Genomic DNA, 27,363 nt, shown 5'->3' on the forward strand with positions numbered 1-27,363 from the left:
ATTCAGTAACGACCAGCGCAACCTGGACTCACCCACTGAGCGCACGCAACATAGACATGATCCAGCACGCCCCAGGCGAAGCCCACTGATCCTGCAAAGGCCCAATCAGCAAATCGCCTCTCACACGCTGACTGCCACCCCCACCACATATTGTTGTACTCTCCTCTTTTGAGATAGTAGGTTTGGACGTATCGTTCCCAGCGATGGGTCCTTGGTATTGGGATTGTTTCTCGACCCCAGTTTTACAGTATAATACCCGTGTTCAGAAACGTCCCGCCTCCTCATGGAACTGTACACAACAGGGTACCCGAAACACAAGTATGGGCGACATTGTGTGCTACATGTGTACCTCACCCTACTGGGGATTTGTGGGTTACTATGCTCAGGCTGATGCTTGCCCTTCTGGTGCACACTGATAACACTACATGGCTATAACAACACAGCACACTGAAATCAGCATCCTTACGCTCAACACCAGAGGCCTCCACACGCTGAGCAAACGTTATGCTGTATACTCATATACAAAACGCCAAAACGCTTGGATCGCATTTTTGCATTATACGCATGCGGGGCGCTGTTTTGGGTTCCGCCAGGGACTCCATTTCAGGAACTCAAACGGGTGGTGGACAAAGAGGGTAGATATACGCCCTGCTAGAGGGACTCCTGGATGGGCAATCAGTACTCCTAAGTAGTATATACGCCCCGAACGTAGAGCAAGACAAGTTCTGGGATTGCCTCACTGGGATTCTGGCCCAATTTGCCTCCATACCATGGATTTTAGGGGGCGATTACAATTGCACATTGGACCTCACTTTGGACAGCTCCCACCCCCACACTCTCCCGCCTGTAAGCAAACCGAACGATTCAAAGCCTGGGTCACACAATGGGTCGGAGTAAACCACAATATAAATGAAATGAAATATTTTTAAAACTCTCATGTCTTTTCATATAATTCTGAGTAGTCCGTTTAGCACATTTTCATAATGTTTGAATATTATTCCACTTTTTAATAACAAACAACTTCACTGTACCACAGACACGAGGTCTCTCCCCAGTTAGTACATTAGTGCTAAAACAGGGTCAGAGTAAATCACAATATAAATGAAATTAAATCTTTTTTTAATACTCTCCTCTCTTTTCATATAACTATGAGTAGACTATTTAGCACATTTTCATAATATTTGAATGATTTTCTACGTTTCAATAACAACCGTCTTCACTGGACAACAAACATATGAGATCTCACAGTGGGAATTCTCCCAGCATGGCACCGGCGCTACACCCGCTCCGGCTGCCATCTTTAGCACACTGCGCGGTGCAGTGTCTCAGAGCTGCATGACTCTGCTGTTTTATCCCACCGAATGGATGCGAGTGGGCTTTAAATACAGAGCCAAGCAATGCACTCATCAGTATGCGGTCTCCAGGGAGAGAACTAAGTTATTAAACCAGAGGCGGCTTTGACGAAGTAAGTGGCGGGGGGATCCTTCTGCTTCAGAATGAGGACACTCATCTGCAGGTGACAATTGACACCTGAGAAGCGGTATCATTAGCATCTGATCAATATTTTTTCTCCTATTTTAGAGTTAGACTACAAGCCCCTCTATCCCTGGTTCTGACCATGACGCATTAATATAGCGTTTACAGAAATACAGATGAATTTTAAAAAACTTACGTATATACAGGGCATGCGCATTTAGTGTGCACGTTTTTGCGTCCTTATTATGGGATTGACTAGGAGTGGCACACACGGGGCTGGACCCCGTGGCGTCCTGATGAAGAGCTATTAGGGGAACGGCTTGAAACATGTTGAGGACTATACATTACTGAGACAACCAGACTCATTAAGGCCTGTTTTTTTCTCAGTAACAACCCCTGATTTTTAACCATACCAACTAGGGGCGGGAATGAAAGAGTGGCCAACTAGTTCGATATTTTTAAGTTTTCTTTCCCTTTTCCTCTCCACTTCACTGCACTACGCAAAGTCTGAACCAGTAAATGCTCCTACTTATTTCGCAAGTCACAGCCTGCCTCATTCCGTCGAGGATTGAGAGGAACCCCAATGAAGAAGCATGCCATCTAGGGGCAACCCTGATTGGTGAGGGGTCTCTAGAAAAAAAGTCCTTTTTCTAGACAAGTGATTACAGCAGATTCTCGCTGTATCCTATAAACTTCTCCAAGGGCAGATTTTCTTCGAATTACTCAATGTTTGCCTATTAATGTGCCAGGTCTGAGTATTATAAATCACGGACTAGATAGGTGTCATAATCTAGCTACATGGAATATGAGTGGGCTACAGAATAAATTGGCAATTCCTGATTGGGCAAAAAATATTTCTGGTTCTGATATTGTTTGTATCCAAGAAACCTGGTGAGCAAACCCGATACACATAGATGGTTTTGCCTCACATTTTTTAAGCGCTTTACTATACCTAAGCTTGGCGGGCTAAAGGAGAGCTTCAGGTATTATTATCCAACAAGCTCCCGGTAACAGTGAAACTGCTTTCACCTGTTGGACCATACATCCAGTTGATGTGGGTAAGTATTAACAGGGGGTCCCAATCTGGTATTAGCTAATTTTTATAAAATCTTTTGACTCCTGCCGTAGTAAGTTGGTCTATGCACTGGATACAGGCCTGGGAGCCTTTCTATCTCCTATTCATAGTAACCCTGTATTATTATGGTCAGGTGATTTTAACATTCAGGCATGGCCCCTTCCAGCGAAGTATGTGTGTGGTATTAGCAATTCGGATGGGGTGGTGCTGGTGCACTTCAGCCACAATGAGTATGGTGAAGCGCTGAATTCAATAATTTTTAAACACAATATCCATATGTTGAAGTATAACCGTGATGCATGGGGGGGGGGCAAATTCTATCTTTTACCGGCAGAAATGCCTCTACTGTCATTAACCAACTACTGGTGTCTGCTTTTGTTAGTTGTACAATTTGAACACCTAGAATTGTACAATCTGTATTCAGTGACATGACCCACTTGTGCTACCCTTTTTTTCTGGGGTAAGACAAGAGAAGTCTTCCCTTTAGCTATTAATATTATCCCAGCTAGGTCCTCTAGTATATGAAATAAATGGTCAGGAATGAATCCCGATAATATACTCCAGGAGCTACTAACCAAACATTTTAACAAAATGAAGAGGTGGCTCCTGATGAGTTACTATCTAATTTTAACCATATCATCTGTTCCATAAATTCCTTTTTGACCAAGAAGTTGAATCCCACCCGAGCTAGCAATAGGGAATGGTTGATTCAGGCATGTACCTAGGCTTCATAGCACCTGAAAACAGCCCTCCATAGTTCCCCTAGGGATAACCTGAAAATTAAGACCCTTCGCTTTGATTATAGACAGACGCTTGCAGTAAGGCAGATGATGCTCCATGAGGAAGCATAGATAAAATTGACCCATGCAGCGGAAAAAAACGATAATAAATTGTTGTGAGTTACAGTTAATGCTCCTTTCCTTAAAAAATATACCATTCCTGAATTCAATTCATTTGTTTCCTGTGAAACATGGGTGACACATTTTTCTATAATGTTTAAATAGTATCAGGATCTCAGTGTGCAAGGCGTATGTGAGGTGACTTGGATGGGGAATATTCTCCCACTGGATATCTCTATTGATGAGGTTACCTTTGTTTTACAGGATAGCATAGGGGAAAGAGTCGCTAGCCCATATAGGGTACCTTTAGATGCCTTTAAAGCAGTCAAGGAATTATGAAGCCCCATCCTGACTAGGTGTTCAATGCGGCGATAGTATGTAGGATCCCTCCCTCTTGGGCTAGTTCAACAGTAATACTCATCTACAAGAAGGTTGATAAGTCAGTTCTCAAAAACTATCGCCCTATATCACTCTTAAACTCCTCGGAAAAACTGATGATAGGATTTTGCTGAGGAGACAAAAAGAGTGGACACAGGAATCCTCTATATTGTCACTAGCTCAGTATGTATTTATAATGGGCCTAGGAACTCTACAGCAATGTGTTAATTTAGAACTGCTGATTGGGAAGTACATTAGGGCAAAATTGTAAATTTCTGTAACTCTGCTTTGCTGGTTTAAGCAGTGCATTTGACCTAGTTGACCACTCCATTCTCTGGACAACGTTGCTCTCCTTTGGTGCCCCGAGGGCGATTATTGGGTTCTCTGCATGTTTATATGACAATTTGTCAAGCAGAGTATGATTTGGCTCCCAAGGGGAATATTCACCTTCCTTTAGTGTTGGAAGAGGAATAAAGCACGGCTGTGTTTTAGCTTCTTTGTTGTTCTTTCTTTTTATCAATGGAGTTTATAATGCCCTACAGGCTTTACAGGATGATGCCCACCTGTGTCAACGGGCACTCTATACCAGTATTATTATGTGCCACGGACACCCTAATGCTATCCAGGACCCATGTAGTTCTACAGAAATTGGTGGAAGCGTTTGGGGACTTCATGGTAATTAAAAGTGATGATTAATACATCTAACATGTTTACTATGATATGTGGAAACAACCCAAACAATGCAGATCCATTTTTATTGGTGATACCCCAATCACCAGAGTAAACTCTTTTTTGTTACCTAGGAGTCCTAGTTGTAAGTAAAGGCTCCTGAGTGCAATAGAGTTTAAATGCCAAAGCCAAACTGAGCAGGAACTCACATGCGATGTTCAGGTTTTCATCAACATTGGGTAGCCGGCCTATCAAAGAAAAGGTTGAAATATATAAGGCCAGAGGGGTATCAAGAGCTACCTAAGGAGGAGGTTTACGGAGGTTTTACCCCCAGCACCTATTTACAAGTTGAAGAAAATAGGTTTTGTAGAAGTTTGCTCTGTTTACCTCCTTTTGCTTCACCTTGGATTGTCAATCGGGAGGTTGGGCTTCAATATCTGGAGGACCTGCTTATTGTAAGACCCCGCCTATTATGTTTTTCTGCCCCCCTCATATCTACCACAGAGCCGCGGCTGCCATCGCACCCAAACTACAATGCATCATTAACCCCACCTTCAAAACAGGCACCTTCCCAGATGACTGGAAGGGCGCAGAAGTCAGAACTCTGCTCAAGAAGCCCACAGCTGACCCCACCAACCTCAAGAACTATCGGCCCATCTCGCTCCTCCCCTTTGCAGCCAAAGTTGCAGAGGAAACAGTCAACAGGAAACTGACACGATTCATTGAAGAGAACGTCGTCCTCGACACGTCCCAATCCGGATTCCGAAACAACCACAGCACAGAGACTGCCCTACTCACTGCCACAGATGACTTCTGCACCCTCCTGGACAAAGGCCACTCCGCAGCCCTCATCCTACTCGACCTATCAGCGGCCTGAGACAACGTCTCCCACCGCACACCAGTTGCCAGACTACACGAAGCAGGCATACAAGGAACAGCCCTGGACTGGATCCAAACATTCCTCACCGGAAGAAGCCAAAGGTTCAGACTCCCACCCTTCCTCTCCAACCTCACGAAAATCACCTGCGGAGTCCCACAGGGTTCATCCCTGAGCCCTACCGTCTTCAACATCTACATGGCCCCCCTCGCAGCCATCGTCTGACAACAAGGCCTCAACATCGTATCCTATGCAAACGACATCCAGCTCATCCTCTCCCTCACCAAGGACCCCACCACTGCCAAACTCAGCTTCCAGAAAGGAATGCAAGACGTCACAGTCTGGATGACCAACAGCTGCCTGAAGCTCAATGCCGAGAAGACAGAAGTCCTCGTCCTTGATACCACCCCTTCTGCATGGGACAGCACCTGGTGGCCGACCACCCTTGGAAGCCAACATACCCCCTCAGACCACGCCAAGAACCTTGGCATCGTACTCGACTCATCACTCACCATGAACCGACAGGTCAACACCGTCATCTCCAGCTGCTTCAACACCCTCCGTATCCCCTGCAAGACCTTCAAGTGGATCCCCCCTGAGTCAAGGAAGACAGTCACCCATGCACTCATCACTAGCAGACTGGACTATGGAAACACACTCTATCCGACATCAGTGGAGAGGTGTGGCTCACTGGTTAGAGGCGGCAGACCCGTAAGCAGAGGACGGCCCGGGACCAGGGTTCGATTCCCGACGCGGCAGGGTCGTGGACCAGGGTCAGCGGGCTCAATAATTCTCGCCTCGGTGCCTACTCCAGTCAGGGACCACACTCGGCAACTCTGGGCATTAGCTTGCCTCATCTTCACAACGGCCCCCCCAGACCGCCGGGGATGCTTGGTCGCACCTTAGAGATACCCATTAGGGACCATTTCTCAGGGTGAGCCAGGACGGGTTCCCCAGCGGTCGAAGCGCAGAGATACTCCTCCGGGAGTCGATTCTAGCGCTATATAAACCCACAATTAAATTAAATTAAATTAAATCAACAACTCCCTACTCCGCAAACTCCAGACAATACAGAACACCGCCACCAGACTCGTCCTCTGCATCCCCCGACACAAACACATCAGTCAACACCTACGAAGTCTCCACTGGCTCCCCGTGGAGAAAAGAGTCACTTTCAAAATCCTCCCTCACGCCTACAAATGCCTACACAATAACGGACCCAAATACCTCAACAACAGAATCAACTTCCACGTACCCAAAAGAAGCCTCCGATCTTCCAACCTCGCACTGGCCAAAACCACACGCATCCACAGAGCCAGAGCAGGCGGAAGATCCTTCTCTCACATTGCAGCCAAGACCTGGAACGAGCTACCAGCAGACATCAGACGTGCCCCATCCCTGAACACCTTCAGGAAGACCCTTAAGACCTGGCTCTTCGGCTAAACATATTTGCGGACCCCCCTCAGTACCTTGAGACCCTCACGGGTGAGTAGCATGCTTACAATTCCCTGATTGATTGATTGATTGATTGATTGATTGATTGATTGGTTATATGGTCTAAAGAGGAAACTAGTTTATCTAAATCAATTGTTTTAGATTGTTTAACTCTAGATAATGCCTCTCACCTTCCTTGGTTAACCAATATCAATGAATATTTTAGCGCTTTATATAATTTGTCAGTTTGGTCAAATCCATCCAGGTATTAACACTTACCAAGAAATCCATTAATGACTCTTTTTATCAATATAGATCTGAACGCCTAATGAGCATGGAAAGGAAGAGGTCGACAGTTGCTTTTTACATGACCTTGCCCCTTGAGGAGGATTGTCAATACTATTTATAATGTACTAACAATACTCAACATCAGTATGCTCTGAGCCGATTTAGATTTGGTACAGTACATCACCTGGTTGCTTTCCCCTCTATGAGATCCTGTACCCAAGACACAACTTCTTGCCCTTATGACAGCCTTAATAAACAAAGCACGTCACACTTTATGCTGTTGTGCAACTTATGTATGAGCTATCTTAGACCCATTCTGATTGCACAGAACATTAGGTCTTAGAAGAATACTTTGAAATTCCTGCTTGCATTAAATAAGCCATATGTTTGTTTGGCCTATTTAGTACAAAGGCTTTTAGCATAAGGGAAATTGCAAAGTATTAGATACCATTATGATCTGGATTTTTATAATGGCTGGAAGGTAATTATGGCTTGTTTACTATGTGTTTTATTGGATTTATTTTTAACACATTATATTTAATACTAATCTATTCACTTTTATGGCTGTTTTAAACTTGCCAAATAAAGTTTTGAATCGAATCAAATAGACATGTCTAAACCTTCCTCATAATTTTTAATAATTCATCCCCTAATAAGGCATTGATCTTAGTACTTAAATGTCCAACATGTATAAGACTAATGTATACTTTGTCCTTACAGTAAGAAGGCCGCAAAAGTTATTTTCATTAGAGCAGGGTGAACCTTTCCGTAGAAAAGCAATGGGAGTTAAAATAAAAATGATATATTGTTATCTCCTTTAGGAATGAATGAAAGCATTTGTTCTTGGAGTTTTAAAAATATTTATTACAAAAACAAATAATTGGCAAAGCTTAATATATACATAATATTTTAGAAAATGCACTTTTAAAATGTCACCTTTTGCCTGCCTAAAGCCTCTCGCTCTATAGCTACTTGATGTGGTGTGAACTTGCTCCCAGAGCTGAGCAAAATGTATTGGGTGTGGGGAAGGGTTCTGTTCCACTGATAGTGTGACCACCTAGAACTAAACATGGAGCAATCTTGTATTCCAGGGTAATCAATTTTCTAAAGTGAAACTCTACCCTTAGAGGAAGCCATAGGCCTAAGCTCCCTTGATATAAACAATCAACAGGCACACAGATGTACGAATCTATTAGGATTTAAATACACATAGTGAAAATGCTTCAAATCAAAGTGTATATCTCAATATTTATACAACAGGTGTTCCAGTGAATGTAGGGCTGAGCAAAAACCAAAGGAAATGATGGACGGAGTGTTGGACATTGCAAGCACTCACCCCCAGTCAACTGATCTGGGTTTAATCCATCACCGTTCTTTAGCCCACTCTTCCACCCCAGTTCAGACATGGCCATATGCAAATCAGTCTGACCCTGTGCCTCATGGGAACAGTCCAGCCCGAACTGCCAAGCCATGTCTTCCCTGGACCGGAAACAAGCATCCTAGGACCGGTTTCTGGCATTTCAGCCGTCTTCAGCCAGGCTTGCTTGAATCCAGTGACAAAGTGAGCAAGGGACTCACGTCTGAGCATACCCTGCCAACTTATGGCGAACAAAGCAAAAACCAAAGGAAATGATGGACGGAGTGTTGGACATTGCAAGCACTCACACCCAGTCAACTGATCTGGGTTTAATCCATCACCGTTCTTTAGCCCACTCTGCCACCCCAGTTCAGACATGGCCATATGCAAATCAGTCTGACCCTGTGCCTCATGGGAACAGTCTAGCCCGAACTGCCAAGCCATGTCTTCCCTGGACCGGAAACAAGCATCCTAGGACCGGTTTCTGGCATTTCAGCCGTCTTCAGCCAGGCTTGCTTGAATCCAGTGACAAAGTGAGCAAGGGACTCACGTCTGAGCATACCCTGCCAACTTATGGCGAACAAAGCAAAAACCAAAGGAAATGATGGACGGAGTGTTGGACATTGCAAGCACTCACCCCCAGTCAACTGATCTGGGTTTAATCCATCACCGTTCTTTAGCCCACTCTGCCACCCCAGTTCAGACATGGCCATATGCAAATCAGTCTGACCCTGTGCCTCATGGGAACAGTCCAGCCCGAACTGCCAAGCCATGTCTTCCCTGGACCGGAAACAAGCATCCTAGGACCGGTTTCTGGCATTTCAGCCGTCTTCAGCCAGGCTTGCTTGAATACAGTGACAAAGTGAGCAAGGGACTCACGTCTGAGCATACCCTGCCAACTTATGGCGAACAAAGCAAAAACCAAAGGAAATGATGGACGGAGTGTTGGACATTGCAAGCACTCACCCCCAGTCAACTGATCTGGGTTTAATCCATCACCGTTCTTTAGCCCACTCTGCCACCCCAGTTCAGACATGGCCATATGCAAATCAGTCTGACCCTGTGCCTCATGGGAACAGTCCAGCCCGAACTGCCAAGCCATGTCTTCCCTGGACCGGAAACAAGCATCCTAGGACCGGTTTCTGGCATTTCAGCCGTCTTCAGCCAGGCTTGCTTGAATCCAGTGACAAAGTGAGCAAGGGACTCACGTCTGAGCATACCCTGCCAACTTATGGCGAACAAAGCAAAAACCAAAGGAAATGATGGACGGAGTGTTGGACATTGCAAGCACTCACCCCCAGTCAACTGATCTGGGTTTAATCCATCACCGTTCTTTAGCCCACTCTGCCACCCCAGTTCAGACATGGCCATATGCAAATCAGTCTGACCCTGTGCCTCATGGGAACAGTCCAGCCCGAACTGCCAAGCCATGTCTTCCCTGGACCGGAAACAAGCATCCTAGGACCGGTTTCTGGCATTTCAGCCGTCTTCAGCCAGGCTTGCTTGAATCCAGTGACAAAGTGAGCAAGGGACTCACGTCTGAGCATACCCTGCCAACTTATGGCATATGAATGTGACATATGTAAATGATAGTGTGCTAAGTGCAGTTAAAACTCACACATCGATCTTCCTGATGGTGACTTTTTCCTAGGAGACAGGAACATTCCCATACTGACTAGTAAAAGGAGGAATTCAATATCGATCAGTTTGGTGGGGTCACCTCAGGACTCTTTGATAACTCTGAGCAGTACTAACACAAGTTCTTCTTACAAGGAGGAAACATTTCTGGGATGAGAAGACCCTGCCACCATTACATACAAAAAAAAAAAACAATTTTATTTCATGGTGCTCCCATCTAGTCTTGATGAAAACTTCCTTTGAAATATTTTATAGGGGTTGAAAGGTCAATGCTATGACATGCAGACTAACATTTTTTGTTATTCACTCAAATTGTACTCTAAGTATGAACCAAGATTAAAAATCGTATTGTGAATGCTTTTACATTATTTCATTTTTGCTAATTTCTTTGCTACGCTTAACGCACTATCATTCACATAAATCACATTCACTGCACCATTCACTGGAGCACTTGTATAAATATGAGATCTAAATTTCACTATGTGCAATTAAATTCTAATGGGTTCATACATATGCATCTTCAAAGAGTCCGACCCTGTCAGATGTAGTTAATATCAGGGCCTGCTCCCTTCCTTTGTCCCTCTAGCCAGTCCCAGTGGGACAGGAGCTGCCCCCAGTACTGGTTTTGAGCGACCACAGAGGAGGGGTTGCTCGTTTCCATGGTCACACCTCTAAGGTAGACAGTAGAGCCTGTGATTTATTATCCTTAATCACTGGTGAGTTGCCTTAAACTAACGCCTTGTACCTTTCATGATTGATATCAATGACTTCCTGGGCACAAACTTTATACTTTTCCCCTTCAAAGCTTTTCCCACCATTTCCCGCCTTTGTCCATGTCTTTACAGAGAAACTCACCCTTCAACCTTTCAATGACGAGTTTGTCTTCGGATATAGCCTTCATCGTTGCCCTGTGTGAGACTTTCCCTTCTCTGAAATCTTGTAAGTGTGAAGGTAATTTTTTGACCAGGACAAATCCGACATCTGCATCTGACTCACACTCCATCATGGTTGGCCTTAAACGTTACCCTTATCCTGAATATTGTGAACAGTTGCTCACAGTTGGTGCTTTGCGTGTTTTGGTACTATTTTAATTTAAAATTAAAAATTCTCATAGCTGGTTCTCCTTATTGGATTTTTGCAATTTTGGTGGTGTCATTTTGTTCATGTAAATATTCTCAATGTTGATAAATTAGAGTGGGGTTTATAGAGTGTAGTGTTTCCAACTTGTTGGACCCGGCCTCGTAGAATGGCCCTCCGTGCCCCCGCACCACCGAAACCTGGTACCTACAGCCCAAGCACCCGGCCCAGCCGAACCTCCCCACCAGGACACACGCACCGACCCGGACATCCCCGTCCCTGGCCTCTCTCCTTTCGGCCACCCCGGGCCCGCGTGCCCACTTCATGCACCAAGATGGCCGCCCGGCCCCAGCGCGACCCGGGCCTAGAGGCGCCACTCCGGCTGGAGGACATCACGCTTCCAGGGGATGAGAGAGGGAGGAGCAGTTTCTATCGCACCTCTGAACTCCCCCGGGACGATGGGTTTCGATCGGCCCTCCGGCCTCCCTGAGGGCTGGCTCCACACCTGCTGGGTGTCTGGGACTCCTCCCGACCCGGCCCTGAAAGGATCAAAAGACTATAGCAGGAAATCCCGACAAGCGACCCCCAGGTGACAAGACCCCTGCCTGCACAGACTCCGGACATCAAAGAGGGGTCGACCTATAACAAGGGGTGCCCTGGGTCTGTCGGGCAGATTCGACGCTGGAACAACGAGAGCCTGCCGACGCGGTCGCGGCTCCTGGAACTTGGACCCACCTGAGCCCTGCTGAGTGACTCGCGGCTCCCTGAAGATCGTAAGACCTCCGAACTTGTACCTGAGCCCTGCTGAGTGACTCGCGGCTCCCTGAAGATCGTAAGACCTCCGAACTTGTACCTGAGCCCTGCTGAGTGACTCGCGGCTCCCTGAAGATCGTAAGACCTCCGAACTTGTACCTGAGCCCTGCTGAGTGACTCGCGGCTCCCTGAAGATCGTAAGACCTCCGAACTTGTACCTGAGCCCTGCTGAGTGACTCGCGGCTCCAACCGACTCTCACGGTCCCGCCGGACCCCGACTACAACATCGTATCCCCCAGCTCGAGGATTGTGAGCTGTGCGCCGGATACGTCCCTGCTTGAACCTTTACCAGAGACTGTCCCGCTACCCCCTACCCCTTCTGAGACTCTTGAGCCCGTGCTCACCTTGTACATATTTGCAGTGATAACCTACTTGATAAAGATTGTTTTCTCAGAATACCCGGTGTGGTCACTCTGTGTCGTGTGGTGCCGGAAGTACGATCCTAGATACGAGATTCCTCCCCCTGGGGAGTCTCCCGCCAGTGCCCGGCTACGATACTTTGAGGGTGGGTCTCAGGGTAGTCAGGACCCCTTCCAGGCTCCTCTGAGGTCGCCGTCTAACATTGGTGGCAGCGGTGGGATTCGGGCCCATCACCTAGAGATCGTACCGTGAACAACGGAAGCACTACCGACAAAGATGGCAGAAGGAAGCGCCGTGAGCCCTGCAGAAACCAGCGCCAACAGGGTGTTCCAGGTGGAGCAGCTAGAAGAATACACACACAAGGAGCTAAAGCAATTTTGCAAAGAACTTAAAATCGCTACCACTGGTCTCAACACTAAAGAAGATTTGCAGAAAGCACTGAAAACTTGGGTGGAGACCGGGGCCTCCCGCCCGGAAGGCACGGGGGAGCGCCCCGACGAAGCCGAACCCCCCCAAAGTGAAAGCAGTAGCAATCAGGTGCGAGGCATCGTACCAGACGGGGGCCTATCCCCGGAAGAGCTCGCGGACAGAGAGAGAAGCCGCAATCATGAACTCGAGTTGGCCAAACTCAAAATCGAGGGCGAATTGAAGTTAGCGGAAAAAAAGCTAGCAGTGGAGCAAATGCGTGTACAAGGCGAACTAGAAGAAAAGAAGCTCCAAAGGGAGCACGAAGGAAGGAAGCTCCAACTAGAGCACGAGCGCAGCTTGAAAGAAATCGAGCTCAAGGCCAGAAGCGAGGAAGGAAGGCCCCCGGGAAACCGAGAGACGGCCTCCCCGGCGGAACAGAAGGTCCACATCCCCAAGGATGTGGTCAAGGAATATTATAAAAACGATGACATTCAGCAATGGTTCAGGGCCTACGAGGTCGCCATGACCTCCCATCGGATCCCGCAGAAGGACTGGGGAGCGGGGTTGTGGGGGCGGTTTCTGAGCGAAGGAAGGGACACCCTGCTCGACGTACCCCTCTCCCTGCAGACCTCCTACAGCCACATGAAAGAGGCTCTACTCACAAGGTACGGCCTCACCCCAGAAATGTACCGTCAGCGATTCCGGGACTGCAGGAAGATCCCGGGCACCACCTGGGTGGAGTATGTAAACTTTTTCAGTCGGGCCTTCGATGGGTGGATCAAGGGCAGCAAAGTCACCACCCTTGCCGAACTCACTGACCTCATGTTGTGGGAACATCTGGCTGCGAACTGCTTCATAGAACTACGTCAGCATCTGCTTGACAGCAAGCTCACAGATCCCCGGAAGCTGGCTGTGGAGGCCGACCGCTGGACCAACACCCGGGTCTCCCGGGGCATGGTAGGAGAGTACCCCCGAGCCGGTCAGGGACCACCCCGCCAGAGAGGGGGAGGGAACCAGGGAGGGCCGAGAGAGTCCCAGCCTAGCCCCCCGAAGACACAACCTCCACCTTTCCCGGTGCCCCCCCCCACCGGTGACAGGGCCCCCTGGGAGACGGGGACACCGGGTGACCGTCACATGTTTCCGTTGCCAGAAACCCGGGCACTACGCCAATGACCCAGAGTGCCCCATGGCCACCCAAGTCTCCCCTACCACCCCTGCGAGACAGATAGCCAACGTAGCTCTGGGGGAGGAGGTTGAGGAAGCCGAGGAGTGGGAACCCGCAGCAATGGCCCTAGTATCCCTGGGAGATAGAGAGATGATCCCTGGTAGCCTCCTGCCCTCCAACACACAGAAGTACGGGCAGCTCGTCAAGATCAATGGCCACCAGGTAGAGGCCCTGCGGGACACCGGGGCCAGTATCACCGGTGTCCTCAGGCACCTAGTCCCCGAGGAGCAGATCCTCCCCAACATCTTTTGCCCCGTAATATCCGCAGACAATAGAGAAAGTATGTGTCAGGTAGCCCTGGTGCCGTTTGAGTGGGGAGGGGTGATAGGCAAACTCAAGGTGGCCGTAAGAACCTCCCAGCCGGTCGACTGCCTCTTAGGGAACGACCTAGAGAGTTCTCCCTGGAAGCACGTCGAGCGCAAGGCCCACCTAGGAATGATGGGACTCCCCGAGTGGGTGTGCGCCACCACCAGATCTATGTCAGCCCGGCTCACTCCCCGGAGAGAAGTCGAGAACACCCCGATCGAAGAGACCAGTACAGTCCCCGCCAAGGGTCCTCCCGTCCCCCCAGCAGAAGGGCCCGTCGCCCGCTACGAACCCGCACCATCCGACCCTGCCCTGGTCCCCGAGTTGGGAGATCTACCCGAGTTGGCCCACTGGCGCCACGAGGGCGGGCCCACTCGGGAAGAGTTTTGCCGGGAGCAAGCCACTTGTCCTTCCCTGGTCGGACTGCGGCGCCAGGCCGAGGGCCAAGCCGCAGGTGACCAGACCGGGACACACCGAATCTATTGGGAAAATAGCATCTTGTACAGCGATCAGAAGTCGGTGGAGTTGGGATCCGGATGGGTACTGGTGGTACCCCTCCGCTTCCGAGATTTCCTCCTGGGCTTAGCCCACGACGTCCCCCTCGCCGGCCACCTGGGTCAGGACGAGACCTACAGCCGACTCGTGACCCATTTTTACTGGCCTAGAATGAGAGCAGCGGTAGAGGCCCACTGCAAGTCCTGCCCCACGTGCCAGGCTAGTGGGAAGAGTGGGGGGAAGTGCAAGGCTCCCCTCCAACCCTTCCCGGTCGTCAGTACCCCTTTTGAACGAGTCGGAATCGACATCATGGGACCACTGGACCCCCCCACCTCCCAAGGCCACCGTTTCATCTTGGTCCTCGTGGACCACGCCACCCGCTACCCTGAGGCTATTCCCCTACGCACCATTACGGCCCCCGTGGTGGGCCGGGCCCTGATGGGAATCTTTTCCAGGGTGGGTTTTCCCCGCGAGGTCGTGAGCGATCGCGGCACTAATTTTATCTCGAAGTATATGACGTCCCTGTGGCAACAATGTGGGGTATCCTATAAGTTCACCACCCCGTACCATCCCCAAGGGAACGGCCTAGTAGAAAGGTTTAATAGGACTTTGAAAGGGATGATCGCTGGCCTAGAAGAGCCCCTCCGGCGTAAGTGGGACGTCCTGCTCCCCTGCCTCTTGTTCGCTTACCGGGAGGTCCCCCAGAAGTCCTTAGGGTTCAGCCCGTTTGAATTACTCTATGGACACCCCGTCCGAGGTCCCCTCAGTTTGGTTAAGGAAGGGTGGGAGGCAGCACCCCAGGCCACCCCCGAGATGTGTTCCAATACGTCCTGGCCCTCCGAAACCAGACCAGGAAGTTCCGGGAGCTGGCCGAGGCCAACCTGGAGGCAAGTCAAGAGGAGATGAAGCGCTGGTACGACCAGAATGCCACTCTGGTCGAGTTCCAGCCGGGCCAGCAGGTGTGGGTCATGGCCCCCGTGAAGCCTGGCGCCCTCCAGGACCGATGGACTGGGCCCTACAAAGTGGTTGAGCGGAAGAGCGAAGTCACATACTTGGTGGACGTCCAGTCACCTCGGGATCCCCTCCGGGTCCTGCACGTGAACCGCCTCAAGCCTCACTTCCAGCGGACAGAACTGAGCCTCCTGCTGGCCACCGATGACGGGGCCGAAGATGAGTCGGATCCCCTCCCGGACCTCCTGTGTGTCAAGGAGCAGGATGGCTCCGTGGAAGGAGTGAACCTCTCCCCAGCCCTCACTGCCCAGCAACAAGCGGACTGCCGCCAGCTCCTAAGACAATTTTCCGACCTCTCCTCCCTGACCCCCCGGGTCACCAACTGGTGTGTTCATGACGTGGACACCGGGGAGAGCCCGCCGGTGAGACACCGAGCCTACCGGGTTCCTGACCGGGTCCGGTCCTGCATTCAAGCGGAAGTCTCGAAGATGTTGACCCTGGGGGTGATCGAGCCCTCTGACAGTCCCTGGGCCAGCCCCGTGGTCCTGGTCCCGAAGGCAGCGGCCCCCGGTGTCGCCCCCGAGCTCCGATTCTGCGTGGACTAGCGGGGGCTCAATGACGTTACCCGAGCCGATGCCCACCCCATTCCACGAGCCGACGAACTCATTGACCGACTAGGGGCAGCCCGGTTCCTCAGCACGTTCGACCTCACCTGCGGATACTGGCAGATTGCGCTCACCGAAGGGGCCAAGGAGCGGTCCGCTTTCTCCACCCCCGATGGGCACTACCGCTTCCGCGTAATGCCCTTCGGGATGAAAAATGCCCCGGCCACTTTCCAGCGACTGGTGAATAGGGTCCTGGCCGGTCTAGAACAGTTCAGCGCGGCATATCTGGACGATATCGCTGTCTTCAGTTCAGAATGGAGTGAGCACCTCCAGCACCTCCGAAGGGTGCTGACCGCCCTGCGCCAGGCAGGCCTCACGGTAAAAGCCAGCAAGTGCCAGATCGGGCAAGGATCCGTGGTCTACTTGGGGCACTAGGTCGGGAGTGGCCAGGTCGCCCCTCTACAGCCAAAGATCGACGCCATCCTGGCCTGGGAACCACCCATCACCCAGACGGAGGTCCGAGCCTTTCTGGGACTCACGGGCTACTACCGAAGATTCATTCGGGGGTATGGCAGCCTTGTCGGCCCTCTCACAGAACTCACGTCTAAAAGACAGCCAAAGAAAGTGCAGTGGACGGCTGCCTGCCAGGCAGCTTTCGATGCCCTAAAAAAGGCCATGTGTACTGCCCCCGTCCTCCAGGCTCCCGACTACGCCAAGGAGTTCATAGTCCAGACCGATGCCTCCGAGCATGGCATTGGGGCCGTCCTGTCCCAAGTAAATGACCAAGGCCTAGACCAGCCCGTCGCCTTCCTCAGTCGGCGGCTGTTGCCCCGAGAACAGAGATGGAGCACCATAGAGCGCGAAGCCTTTGCCGTGGTCTGGGCACTCAAAAAGCTACGACCCTACCTGTTCGGCACCCATTTCAGAGTCCAAACTGACCATCGGCCCTTGCGATGGCTCATGCAGATGCGAGGAGAAAACCCCAAGCTACTGCGGTGGTCAATCTCCCTCCAGGGGATGGATTTCACCGTGGAACACCGCCCTGGTACGGACCACGCCAATGCTGACGGCCTCTCCCGGTTCTTCCGCCTCAGCGAAGAGAACCCCCCAAGCTGATGGGCAGTTCTCTCCGGCTTTCAGCTGGGGGGGACGCGTGTTGGACCCGGCCTCGTAGAATGGCCCTCCGTGCCCCCGCACCACCGAAACCTGGTACCTACAGCCCAAGCACCCGGCCCAGCCGAACCTCCCCACCAGGACACACGCACCGACCCGGACATCCCCGTCCCTGGCCTCTCTCCTTTCGGCCACCCCGGGCCCGCGTGCCCACTTCATGCACCAAGATGGCCGCCCGGCCCCAGCGCGACCCGGGCCTAGAGGCGCCACTCCGGCTGGAGGACATCACGCTTCCAGGGGATGAGAGAGGGAGGAGCAGTTTCTATCGCACCTCTGAACTCCCCCGGGACGATGGGTTTCGATCGGCCCTCCGGCCTCCCTGAGGGCTGGCTCCACACCTGCTGGGTGTCTGGGACTCCTCCCGACCCGGCCCTGAAAGGATCAAAAGACTATAGCAGGAAATCCCGACAAGCGACCCCCAGGTGACAAGACCCCTGCCTGCACAGACTCCGGACATCAAAGAGGGGTCGACCTATAACAAGGGGTGCCCTGGGTCTGTCGGGCAGATTCGACGCTGGAACAACGAGAGCCTGCCGACGCGGTCGCGGCTCCTGGAACTTGGACCCACCTGAGCCCTGCTGAGTGACTCGCGGCTCCCTGAAGATCGTAAGACCTCCGAACTTGTACCTGAGCCCTGCTGAGTGACTCGCGGCTCCCTGAAGATCGTAAGACCTCCGAACTTGTACCTGAGCCCTGCTGAGTGACTCGCGGCTCCCTGAAGATCGTAAGACCTCCGAACTTGTACCTGAGCCCTGCTGAGTGACTCGCGGCTCCCTGAAGATCGTAAGACCTCCGAACTTGTACCTGAGCCCTGCTGAGTGACTCGCGGCTCCAACCGACTCTCACGGTCCCGCCGGACCCCGACTACAACATCGTATCCCCCAGCTCGAGGATTGTGAGCTGTGCGCCGGATACGTCCCTGCTTGAACCTTTACCAGAGACTGTCCCGCTACCCCCTACCCCTTCCGAGACTCTTGAGCCCGTGCTCACCTTGTACATATTTGCAGTGATAACCTACTTGATAAAGATTGTTTTCTCAGAATACCCGGTGTGGTCACTCTGTGTCGTGTGGTGCCGGAAGTACGATCCTAGATACGAGATTCCTCCCCCTGGGGAGTCTCCCGCCAGTGCCCGGCTACGATACTTTGAGGGTGGGTCTCAGGGTAGTCAGGACCCCTTCCAGGCTCCTCTGAGGTCGCCGTCTAACACAACTTTTTAACTGTTTTGTCACTTCTAAAAGCTTTACACATTTTCTTACGTTAAGCCTGTGTGCTCTGTACCACAGCTAGAAGACACTGAGCTTAGGTTCAAATTACTTAAACCTTTGCTGGGGCTAACAAGAAAAGTGCCCTTATCACTTGAGCTGGACTACCATCTACTATTACTAATAATCCACTTTCTCTCAAAAGCCATTTATACCATTTGTTTGCAGCAATCTCAATCCTCTTTTCCTATATGTACATTAATACTAAAAGGGTTTCTATGCCTGTTCTAAGCACACCTGCCTGTTTGGAAGCATCTGTAATATTCTGTGAATGTTTTATACAGTGGCTATTTTTTCTTTTTAATATAGATTTTTTACTGCAAGCCTACAACTGCCACATTTAGACACCTTTTTGCATAAATAGCTTTTAGGAGCAGTTTATCCTCCCCCATAGAGAGTCAGGAGGTCCACAGATTGATATAAACTAGCCGGCTCATAGTTGTAATAATAAATTCTTCTTTTTTGTTGCTATGACCTGCAATCAGGAGGTCTGACATGTAAAAAATAGCTTTTAATGAATTGTGCTTAGGACCCGACAGACCAGACGGAAGTCTTTACCTGCAGATCCTCCCATAAACTTCCCCAAGAGAAACTGGTACTTGTCATCTTCACTTTGGAGTTTGAAAGTCTGGTACATCGCAAATGTAGAGTTGCTTTTGAAGTCCTCCAGATCTACACGCAATTGCATGCTTCCTATAACAAAAAGAACAACAGTTACATAAATAATTACTAGTAATCAAACGCTTGTTGTAAATTGTATGCCACTGTCACAAGAACATTCTCCAAAAATTCCAGCACAATAACGTTTACCTTCAGAAAACAAAAGTCATTTGGACATTCCTCTTCCAAGATCACCAAGCACCTGAGCATTCCACTGTAAATAACTTGCAGCAAAAGAACATTACATCTCACATCTGAGTATTCCCATTCAAACAACTCACATAATAAAAACAAACTCACATTATCAGAGCATTCGTGCTGAAAAACCTCATGTCAACACATATCATTCTCCCTCCAAGTACTTCCACCTTCATAAAATTCCACTTCCAACACATCAGTCATTAGACCATTCCTTTGAAACAACATGTTAGGAGAAATTTCCATTTCCGGTAATTCCCATCTTGAGAACATTACAGTTTCATAAAAAAACATTCAAATGAGGTGAGAATGAAGATGTGGTACTTCCAATATTAGGAATGGCTGTGATACCCTGTGTTGCAAAAGGTGAAAAGGAAGGTGTTAGAATTTGTGAGACACTGTTTGGCTTCTGGTTCCGGCCAAGAGTGTTGTACAGAGATATCATACCAGCTTTTGTGAGTTGGTGGATATTGTCATTGCCAAGCCAGAATTCAGACTCCTGTCTCCCAAAGCCTTTCTTGTAAGAACTCCAATCAAGGTAGAACTCGACAGACCCATCCCTTCGTCTCTGGAACACCTAGTCAGATGAGAACAAAAACCTTTATTGCCGTCATATGCCTAACAGCAGAACCCACTATAAAAAAAATAGGACTTTGCTTTAGAAATAAGAAGCACAGTGAAAGCAAGGGGATCCTGAATGCTCCACCTAATGCCGCCTGTCATTATAAACACAGATTGGAACCCACCAGCAATCCAAGACAAAGGAATCAGGGAACACCACAATTGCATGCTTTTTTTGGGCCTCACAAGTAGCTAGACACACCAACACCAGTACAAAACTCAAATGACAAAATGTAATAAGGAAATTGTTCTATGGCTTATACGTGGTCTCTATTTTAGGTTTTCCTTTTTAACTTAGCATCTCTTTTAGATGGTGGTTTGTCCATGTTTTTCATTAACAGAAGAATGTATGCATTTACTCTTAGTAGATTTTGTTGCACTATAGTCTACACTGTTAGTTCCAGGGTCACACATATCCAAACTCGATGTCCTTGCTTTATTATGTGCTCATAGGTGACCGACAACTCTACCCCCCGAAGACTAAGTAACGTTATTATTCTGCATCTTTAGCAGAATGTGATAATACTGGTGTTTTATCATTTAAACCATACCCATGTGAAAGTCGATGAGAGGCACTCTGCACCAGAGTTATCATGAATGCTGCAGAAAGCTGTGAATGAGATTCAGCCCCACAGGCCTCGACATTTATTAAGAAGGAAGGTAGCAGTGCAAGCAGAGATATGTGCAGGCTCGCACATTCAGACAGTGTGCATTCTTTGTGCACTGAGTCCGGCTTCCTGAGACATTACACCAAGGTATGGGGTTAGATCATTCCAAGTGTGTCTGGCACAAGGTTACTTCTATTATGCTCTTGTTAGAGTAGAAATATTATTGATAGATAGGAGTAACATTATATACAATTAACCATTCTAATAATGTTTATAACAAATATGTTTTTCATTTGTCTAAAAATCACATTTTACATATTATTGACAAGCATTAGAGCTTTTAAATAAATATTTGAAAATGTATTGTTGGCTCTTTTCTTTGTAATACTTTGGTCATGCAAGAGTGATAAACAACAGGGTTAGATCTTTTTCTACGAATTCCTTGGCAATCAGAGTGGTCATGTTCAAGATTACCGACAAGCATCTACAACTCTGGAGGTTTAGGAGTTTACATGTGGTACTATGAGCTAGCCAAACCAAGATTTACTGAGGATATGAGTAGACTTAGGGCCTGATTACAAGTAGGCCTGGGTGAAGTTTGCGTAGTTTTACTCCACGAACCTCTGCAAAGTGCCAGATAAACTCCCTCCCACTCTGCGGAGTTCCACCAGTGGCAGGGTCTTTTAAGTCGCACTGGTTTTTAGCACCAAGAGTTTGTCTCGCACTTTAAAATCAGTGTGAATGGCACTATGTTTCATGCCAGAGGACTCTGATGCTTTCTGACGCATGAGTAGACATTCTACTCGAGCTGCAGCTTCCTCAACTTGAATGACAGATTTCTCAACACAAGGTCTAGCCAGTGATTTTTTCTCACGAGCGCTCGACCAAATTACAGATGGCTAGCCACTCAAGAGAAAAACTCAGCTCCACCTCACTTAGCAGAGTTTTTTAAAACTCTGGCCTGAGCATGGAGTAGGCAAAACTCCGTGAACTCGGCATGCGGAGGGGAATTCGTAGCCTACCCCTAATTACGAGCCTGGCTGTCCACAGACTACCAGACACGTGGGCCACGGCGGTGGCGATCTTCTGACCACCCTATTACAACCATGGCAGTCGGACTGCCATTGCACTGACACAACTACCAGGGATCAGATATCCGTGATGGTGATGCGGCAGTCTTGAGTACCTTAACTACTGCGCCAGCAAGGGCTTCTCAAGTTGGACAGGTGCAGTTAGCTGTGCCTACAATTAGTCCAATTACTATTAATGCCATTATGGGTAAGATCCCAACCAAAGTTATAAAATTGCATTTTGGCCAGCACAAAAACAAATCAGCTTGAGGGAGTGTTTCCCCATACGGGACCCTAAGATAAATTTAGAATTCTCACTATGGGCCTCATGTAGGTAGCTTAATACCGGTCGGTAACGGCCGAAATTCGGTAAATATGCCGTTACCGACCGGTATATAGACAAGTGAGATGTAGGAGACCAAAAACCAGTTTTCGGTAAATATGAAGCGGTAAATACCGATTCATAATTACCGAATTCGAAAATACCGATTCATAATTACCGAATACATATTTACCGAATCGGTAAATATGAAGTGGTAAATATGAATCGGTAAATATGAAGTGGTAAATATGAAGTGGTAAAACTGAAAATGACATGTAGGTAAAATCGGTAATGAACAAATCCATGAAAATCGGTAATTAAGAGTCGGTAATTAACACTGAGTGAAAGCAGGTGGTAACCATCAACAGACCATATAAGCAATCCCAAAATGCAACAGCGTGGACAACATGGCCGCTCTGTATGTCATTGCAAGGCGCCTACGTCTACAGGCAGCAGGTCTGAGGATATGGAGACGGGAGGAACGCATCTACAGACAGCGCATCACACTCTTCCAACTGACTGATGCAGAGATACATGAAAGGTACAGGCTACACCCCCAAACCATCATGGACCTGATAAGGGACCTGCACCCACTCCTGGACCAGCCAAAAAGAAGGGCGCATGCCATACCACCACATGTGCAGGTGCTCTGCAGCCTACATCTACTGGCATCCAGCAGTTATCAGGTGGTGATAGCTGCGGTGGGTGGTGTATCCCAGAGTTGCCTGTCCCGTTTCTTCAGGAAGTTCCTGGATGCCATGATGCAGAGAATGCACCACTACATCAGCTTCCCAAACACACAGGCTGAACTGCAGAAAACTAAAACTGACTTTTATCACATGGCACAGTTCCCCCATGTCATTGGCTGTATTGATGGCACACACATCCCAATCTGCCCACCAGCTGACACAGAGCACATCTACAGGAACAGAAAGTCCACCCACTCCATCAATGTGCAGGTGATCTGTGATGCAGGGAACATCATCACTGATATTGTAGCGAAGTTTCCTGGGAGCACCCACGACTCTTACATCTTCCAGAACAGTGGGATCTACACACGACTGATTGCCGGAGAATTTGGAGAGGGATACCTGCTAGGTAAGTAACAGTGAGGCCCCATGAAACCTGCAAATCATAGTGTATAGAGGCATGTGACTGATGGTTCCCTTTTACTCACCTAGGCGACAGTGCATATGCCTGCCGGTCATTCATCCACACTCCCTACCTACACCCATCAACCCAGAGTGAGAGACGATACAATGTGGCACATAAATCTACACGCAATGTGGTGGAGCGCACGTTTGGACTACTGAAAAGCAGGTTCCGCTGCCTCCACAAGAGCGGAGGCGCACGCCAGTACACACCCATCAACTGCTGCAAGATCATTGCCACTTGTGCAATGCTGCACAACCTTGCCACGAAGAGAGGTACAGATGTGGAACTAACAGATTTTGAGGACAACGAGGATGAGTCAGGCCAGCCAGAGGGCAACGCAGCTAGAGTGCCAACTGCAATAGATGGGAGAGAGAGACGGGCAGAGATCACATGCAACTATTTCTGAGTAAGTAAGGGGACACAGCCAGTTGTGGTATGTCATGACATAGTTTTAATGCGGCACTACGCCATGAACACAAGATCAAGCCAATCTGGCAACATAGCATATATACAAGGAGTAAGTCCAGGGTTACGTCACCCATTGGGAAGTGGCTACGCAGGGCTGCATCAATGTTTGCGCATACGCGCTGCAGTGTGGGATGGCACGGCTTGAGCATCCTCACTACAGCCAACCCCAAGCCGCCTGCTGCTCCTGCGTGCTTCTGGGACGGGGGGTGTGATGCTGCTCCTGCTGCTGGTGTCGATGCTCTCCGCAGCATCCCCTGCAGCAGTTGTCGCCGCCTGACTTGTTAATAGCACCTCTAGTGCACTTGTCACCTGCACCATCCCCCGAGACACGTTGCTGCAGCAGTGTGTCAGGCCCTCCTGCATCGACACAGAGCGCCGGCAGAGTAGAGAAGTGATAGTTGCCAGACGGTTGAGTGCCCTGGTGGTAGTGTCCCTCCTCTGCCGTTCCCGGCGCCGTGCATCTATGTCAGCATCTAATTTGCTGCACAACTGCTGGATTGATTGGGACATGTCCCGAATGCCCGCTGCCATTGCGCTGATGTTATTGTCCATGTTGACAAATGTAGATTTCATGAACCGCATATGCCTCTGGACGGACATGACTGCCTTTGTTTGCAGGCGCTGTTGTTTTAACATTTGGCCCTCGAGCCCCAAGAAGACACCATGGCTGTCAATGCTTGCTGGTGGACTCTGGACACGCGACCTGCGGCGCCCTCTTGCACCCGTCTGTGCTGCCTGTGAGGTGTAGGGCACAGTGGCATGGCTCCCATCCTGGGGCATAGTAATTTGCTCAGGGCCCCTGCTGTCGTCAGACGAGGTGTCTAAGGCTCGCAGCCTGGCGGCAGGACGCCTCCTCATTCTCACACCTGCAGGCGGTGATGTGGCCGGTGACTCAAACATGAGTGGCGATGCTGGCTCTGGGTGAGGTGATGCTGGCTCTGGGTGAGGTGATGCTGGCTCCGGTTGAGGTGATGCTGGCTCTGGTTGAGGCGAGGCTGCCTGTGTTGGTGGTGCGGCTGCCTGTGGCCCTGCTCCCTGGGCTGAACTTGTGCTGGCCAGAGGTGATCTGTGTGGCCGGTGTGCCCTCTCTCCTGCAGCATGCCCTGTCCTGCGTGATGTCACATCTGTGGACAGAAATGCAACATCGGCTCAGTGTCCCCGAAGGGCTGCATTGCAAGCATCACAATAAATCATGTCACACTCCAAATTGTCTTCTGCCTCCTTGTGCGTAATGTGTGTAACATGCCTTGTTGCCCTGTGCTATTTACTTCATGGTTGGGGTTTCCCTGACTACATCTCCCAGAATGCATTGCCTGTCTGCACTAACACATGGACTGGAGTGGGATACTCATTTCACAATGGGGGATGCGGGATAGGGGTAGGGGGGGCTACATTGCTGTGCGTTCGTCTTACCTTGTTGGGTGGCGGCTCTGGCAGAGCTGTCAGCATCCCCAAGACCCACGACGCTCTCATTCTCGATTGTGGCCCCCACCAGCTCCTCCAGTTCGGTGAGGGCAGGTGCCCTGTTGGTTCCACCTCCAGTCTGGCTGGCCTCCTTCTGGATTTCCCCCATCTTCCTCTTGGTTACAATCCTCAGGTCATACCAGCGCTTTTTGAGGACCTCTATGTCCCTGTGGGTCACTCCCACAGCATTGACCTGCGCCTGGATGGCCAGCCAAATATTGCGCTTTTCAGCCTCAGGCACTTGCAGGGACTGCCTCCCAAACAGCTTCTGGTGCTGCTTCACCACCTCCTCCACCAGCACCTGGAGTTCCATGGGGCTGAATTTCAGCTTCCTCCTCCTTTCCCCTCCATCTCTCTGTGTCCTCTGGCTGGACATGATGTTTTTTTGCTGCACAAACAGACACTGGCTCCCTGCCTCTCCTCTGCACTCCAAGCCTCTCCAGGGTCTGTTAATTGTGTGCACCTGCCTGGGCGTGGCCACTTCCTGGTTGGGTGGGGTGTGGTTGCACAGGATTGGATATTTCATCACGTCATGTGTTTTTTTTGCCGATTCGGTAAATACCGATTCGGTATTTTCCGATTCGGTAAATACCACCGCGGTATTTACCGATTCGGTAAATACCACCTCGGTATTTACCGATTCGGTGAATTCCGATTATTGATTACCGAATGTTACCGATTCGTTAATTGTTACCGAATTTTTACCTACATATAACTTACCGATTCTTAAATACCGATTCGGTACGGCTCGGTATTTAAGAATCGGTAATATTTATTTACCTACATGAGGCCCTTAGTGTCTTCCACTTGGTATGGTTCTCTCAGTTGAGGAGTGTAATATGTGGGGAACTGTATTTGCTTCCCTCTTCATCATTGCTCATGGTACTCCTTCAATGTTTTTCCGGAAGTGCTTCGACAGATTCAAACTGAACATGTAGCAGCCCCTGCCCTAGAACTGGGGATGAAAATTATTGGCAATTTTGGCACAATGTCCTCAATTATTTTAAGCAATATCAAAGGGGAGGCAGCTTCTTTGGTGATACTCCAATGGCTCGCTTTGATTCCCGCTGGTGATCAGCAAGGTGGGCTACGTAAAATAATCGCTGAGACCTATTGTTCTATAGGTCGAGATAGTCTATTAACCAGGCTTATTAAGCCACAAATTAAAGGCAAGTCAGAAGCTGACACTACTAAGCGGACACCCGAGTCTTCTAAAAAGCCCTGGGATAAAATTAAAGACAAAACTAGAACAAAACTGGAGGCTCCCGGAAACTGCTATAATTCACATCACCATGATAAAATTAAGCAGCCTAATAGGTGTCAGTATTCTGATCCATGGCCCTCTCTTTCCTTGCAGGATTCTCCATACAAGCTGTCAGAGAGAGAAGGGATCAAGGCGATCCCAGACAGTGCTCTTCTGACGTCTTTATAAAAAAAGAAGAGAAACTTATACAACAAAAAGCACAGTTTAAAAAGAAGAAAGTGGCAGGTATCTCACCAAAAAATGCCACAAATGCTCAGAGCTCTCCTTGAGAACAAGACATGGGTGCGAACTTTTCTCGAAGGCACAACAGAGGTCACAATAGTTCACCAGACCCTTCAGGAGTTTCTGGTGGTAATACCGACTAATAAATATGTGCAGGTTGAAGCTCCATATGAGCAGCTCAGTCCTACAGATAGAATTTATGATTTGGACATTAAAATTGAGGGTGATGTACTGCGTACTGGTAGAAGTTGACCACTGAATATGAAATTTTCTTGGCTGAGTTTGATTGACTGCTGGAGTTTGTTAGAAATGTTTTACAAGGGGAGGATGGAAATATACCTTCCCTTTCCATTCTTGCTCTACAGGAGGTGAAAGCAGCATATGCTACAAAATGGGCTTAGGCGCAAGCCCCAGCTTTATATTGTAAACCAAGCAGTTTGGGATAAAAACTCACCTTATCATGTCAGACCTATAAGATCCTGGCAGCAGGTTTAGGCACAATATCATATTAAACATGAAACTAAATGTGCAGTTAGGGACATTCTATCTCAATTAGAATATCAAGGTTTGATTGAGCCCTATGTCTCCCTGATGAATAATCCA

The 27,363-nt window shown here is 49.2% G+C and overlaps 1 protein-coding gene across 1 annotated transcript in view; it reads right to left on the minus strand.

The window, feature by feature from the left end:
* Positions 1 to 27,363, minus strand: part of LOC146861459 (ficolin-2-like) — a 470,803-nt gene that overhangs the window by 209,684 nt on the left and 233,756 nt on the right. Inside the window, exons 6-7 of the mRNA XM_085645778.1 lie at positions 20,014 to 20,143; positions 19,267 to 19,401 (exon numbers count right to left, since the gene is read on the minus strand). Of these exons, the coding sequence (XP_085501904.1) occupies positions 19,267 to 19,401; positions 20,014 to 20,143 (265 nt within the window). The remainder of the gene's footprint in view (positions 1 to 19,266; positions 19,402 to 20,013; positions 20,144 to 27,363) is intronic.

The sequence above is a fragment of the Triturus cristatus genome, chromosome 3_1 (assembly GCF_964204655.1).
Source record: "Triturus cristatus chromosome 3_1, aTriCri1.1, whole genome shotgun sequence".
Taxonomy (NCBI): Eukaryota; Metazoa; Chordata; class Amphibia; order Caudata; family Salamandridae; genus Triturus; species Triturus cristatus.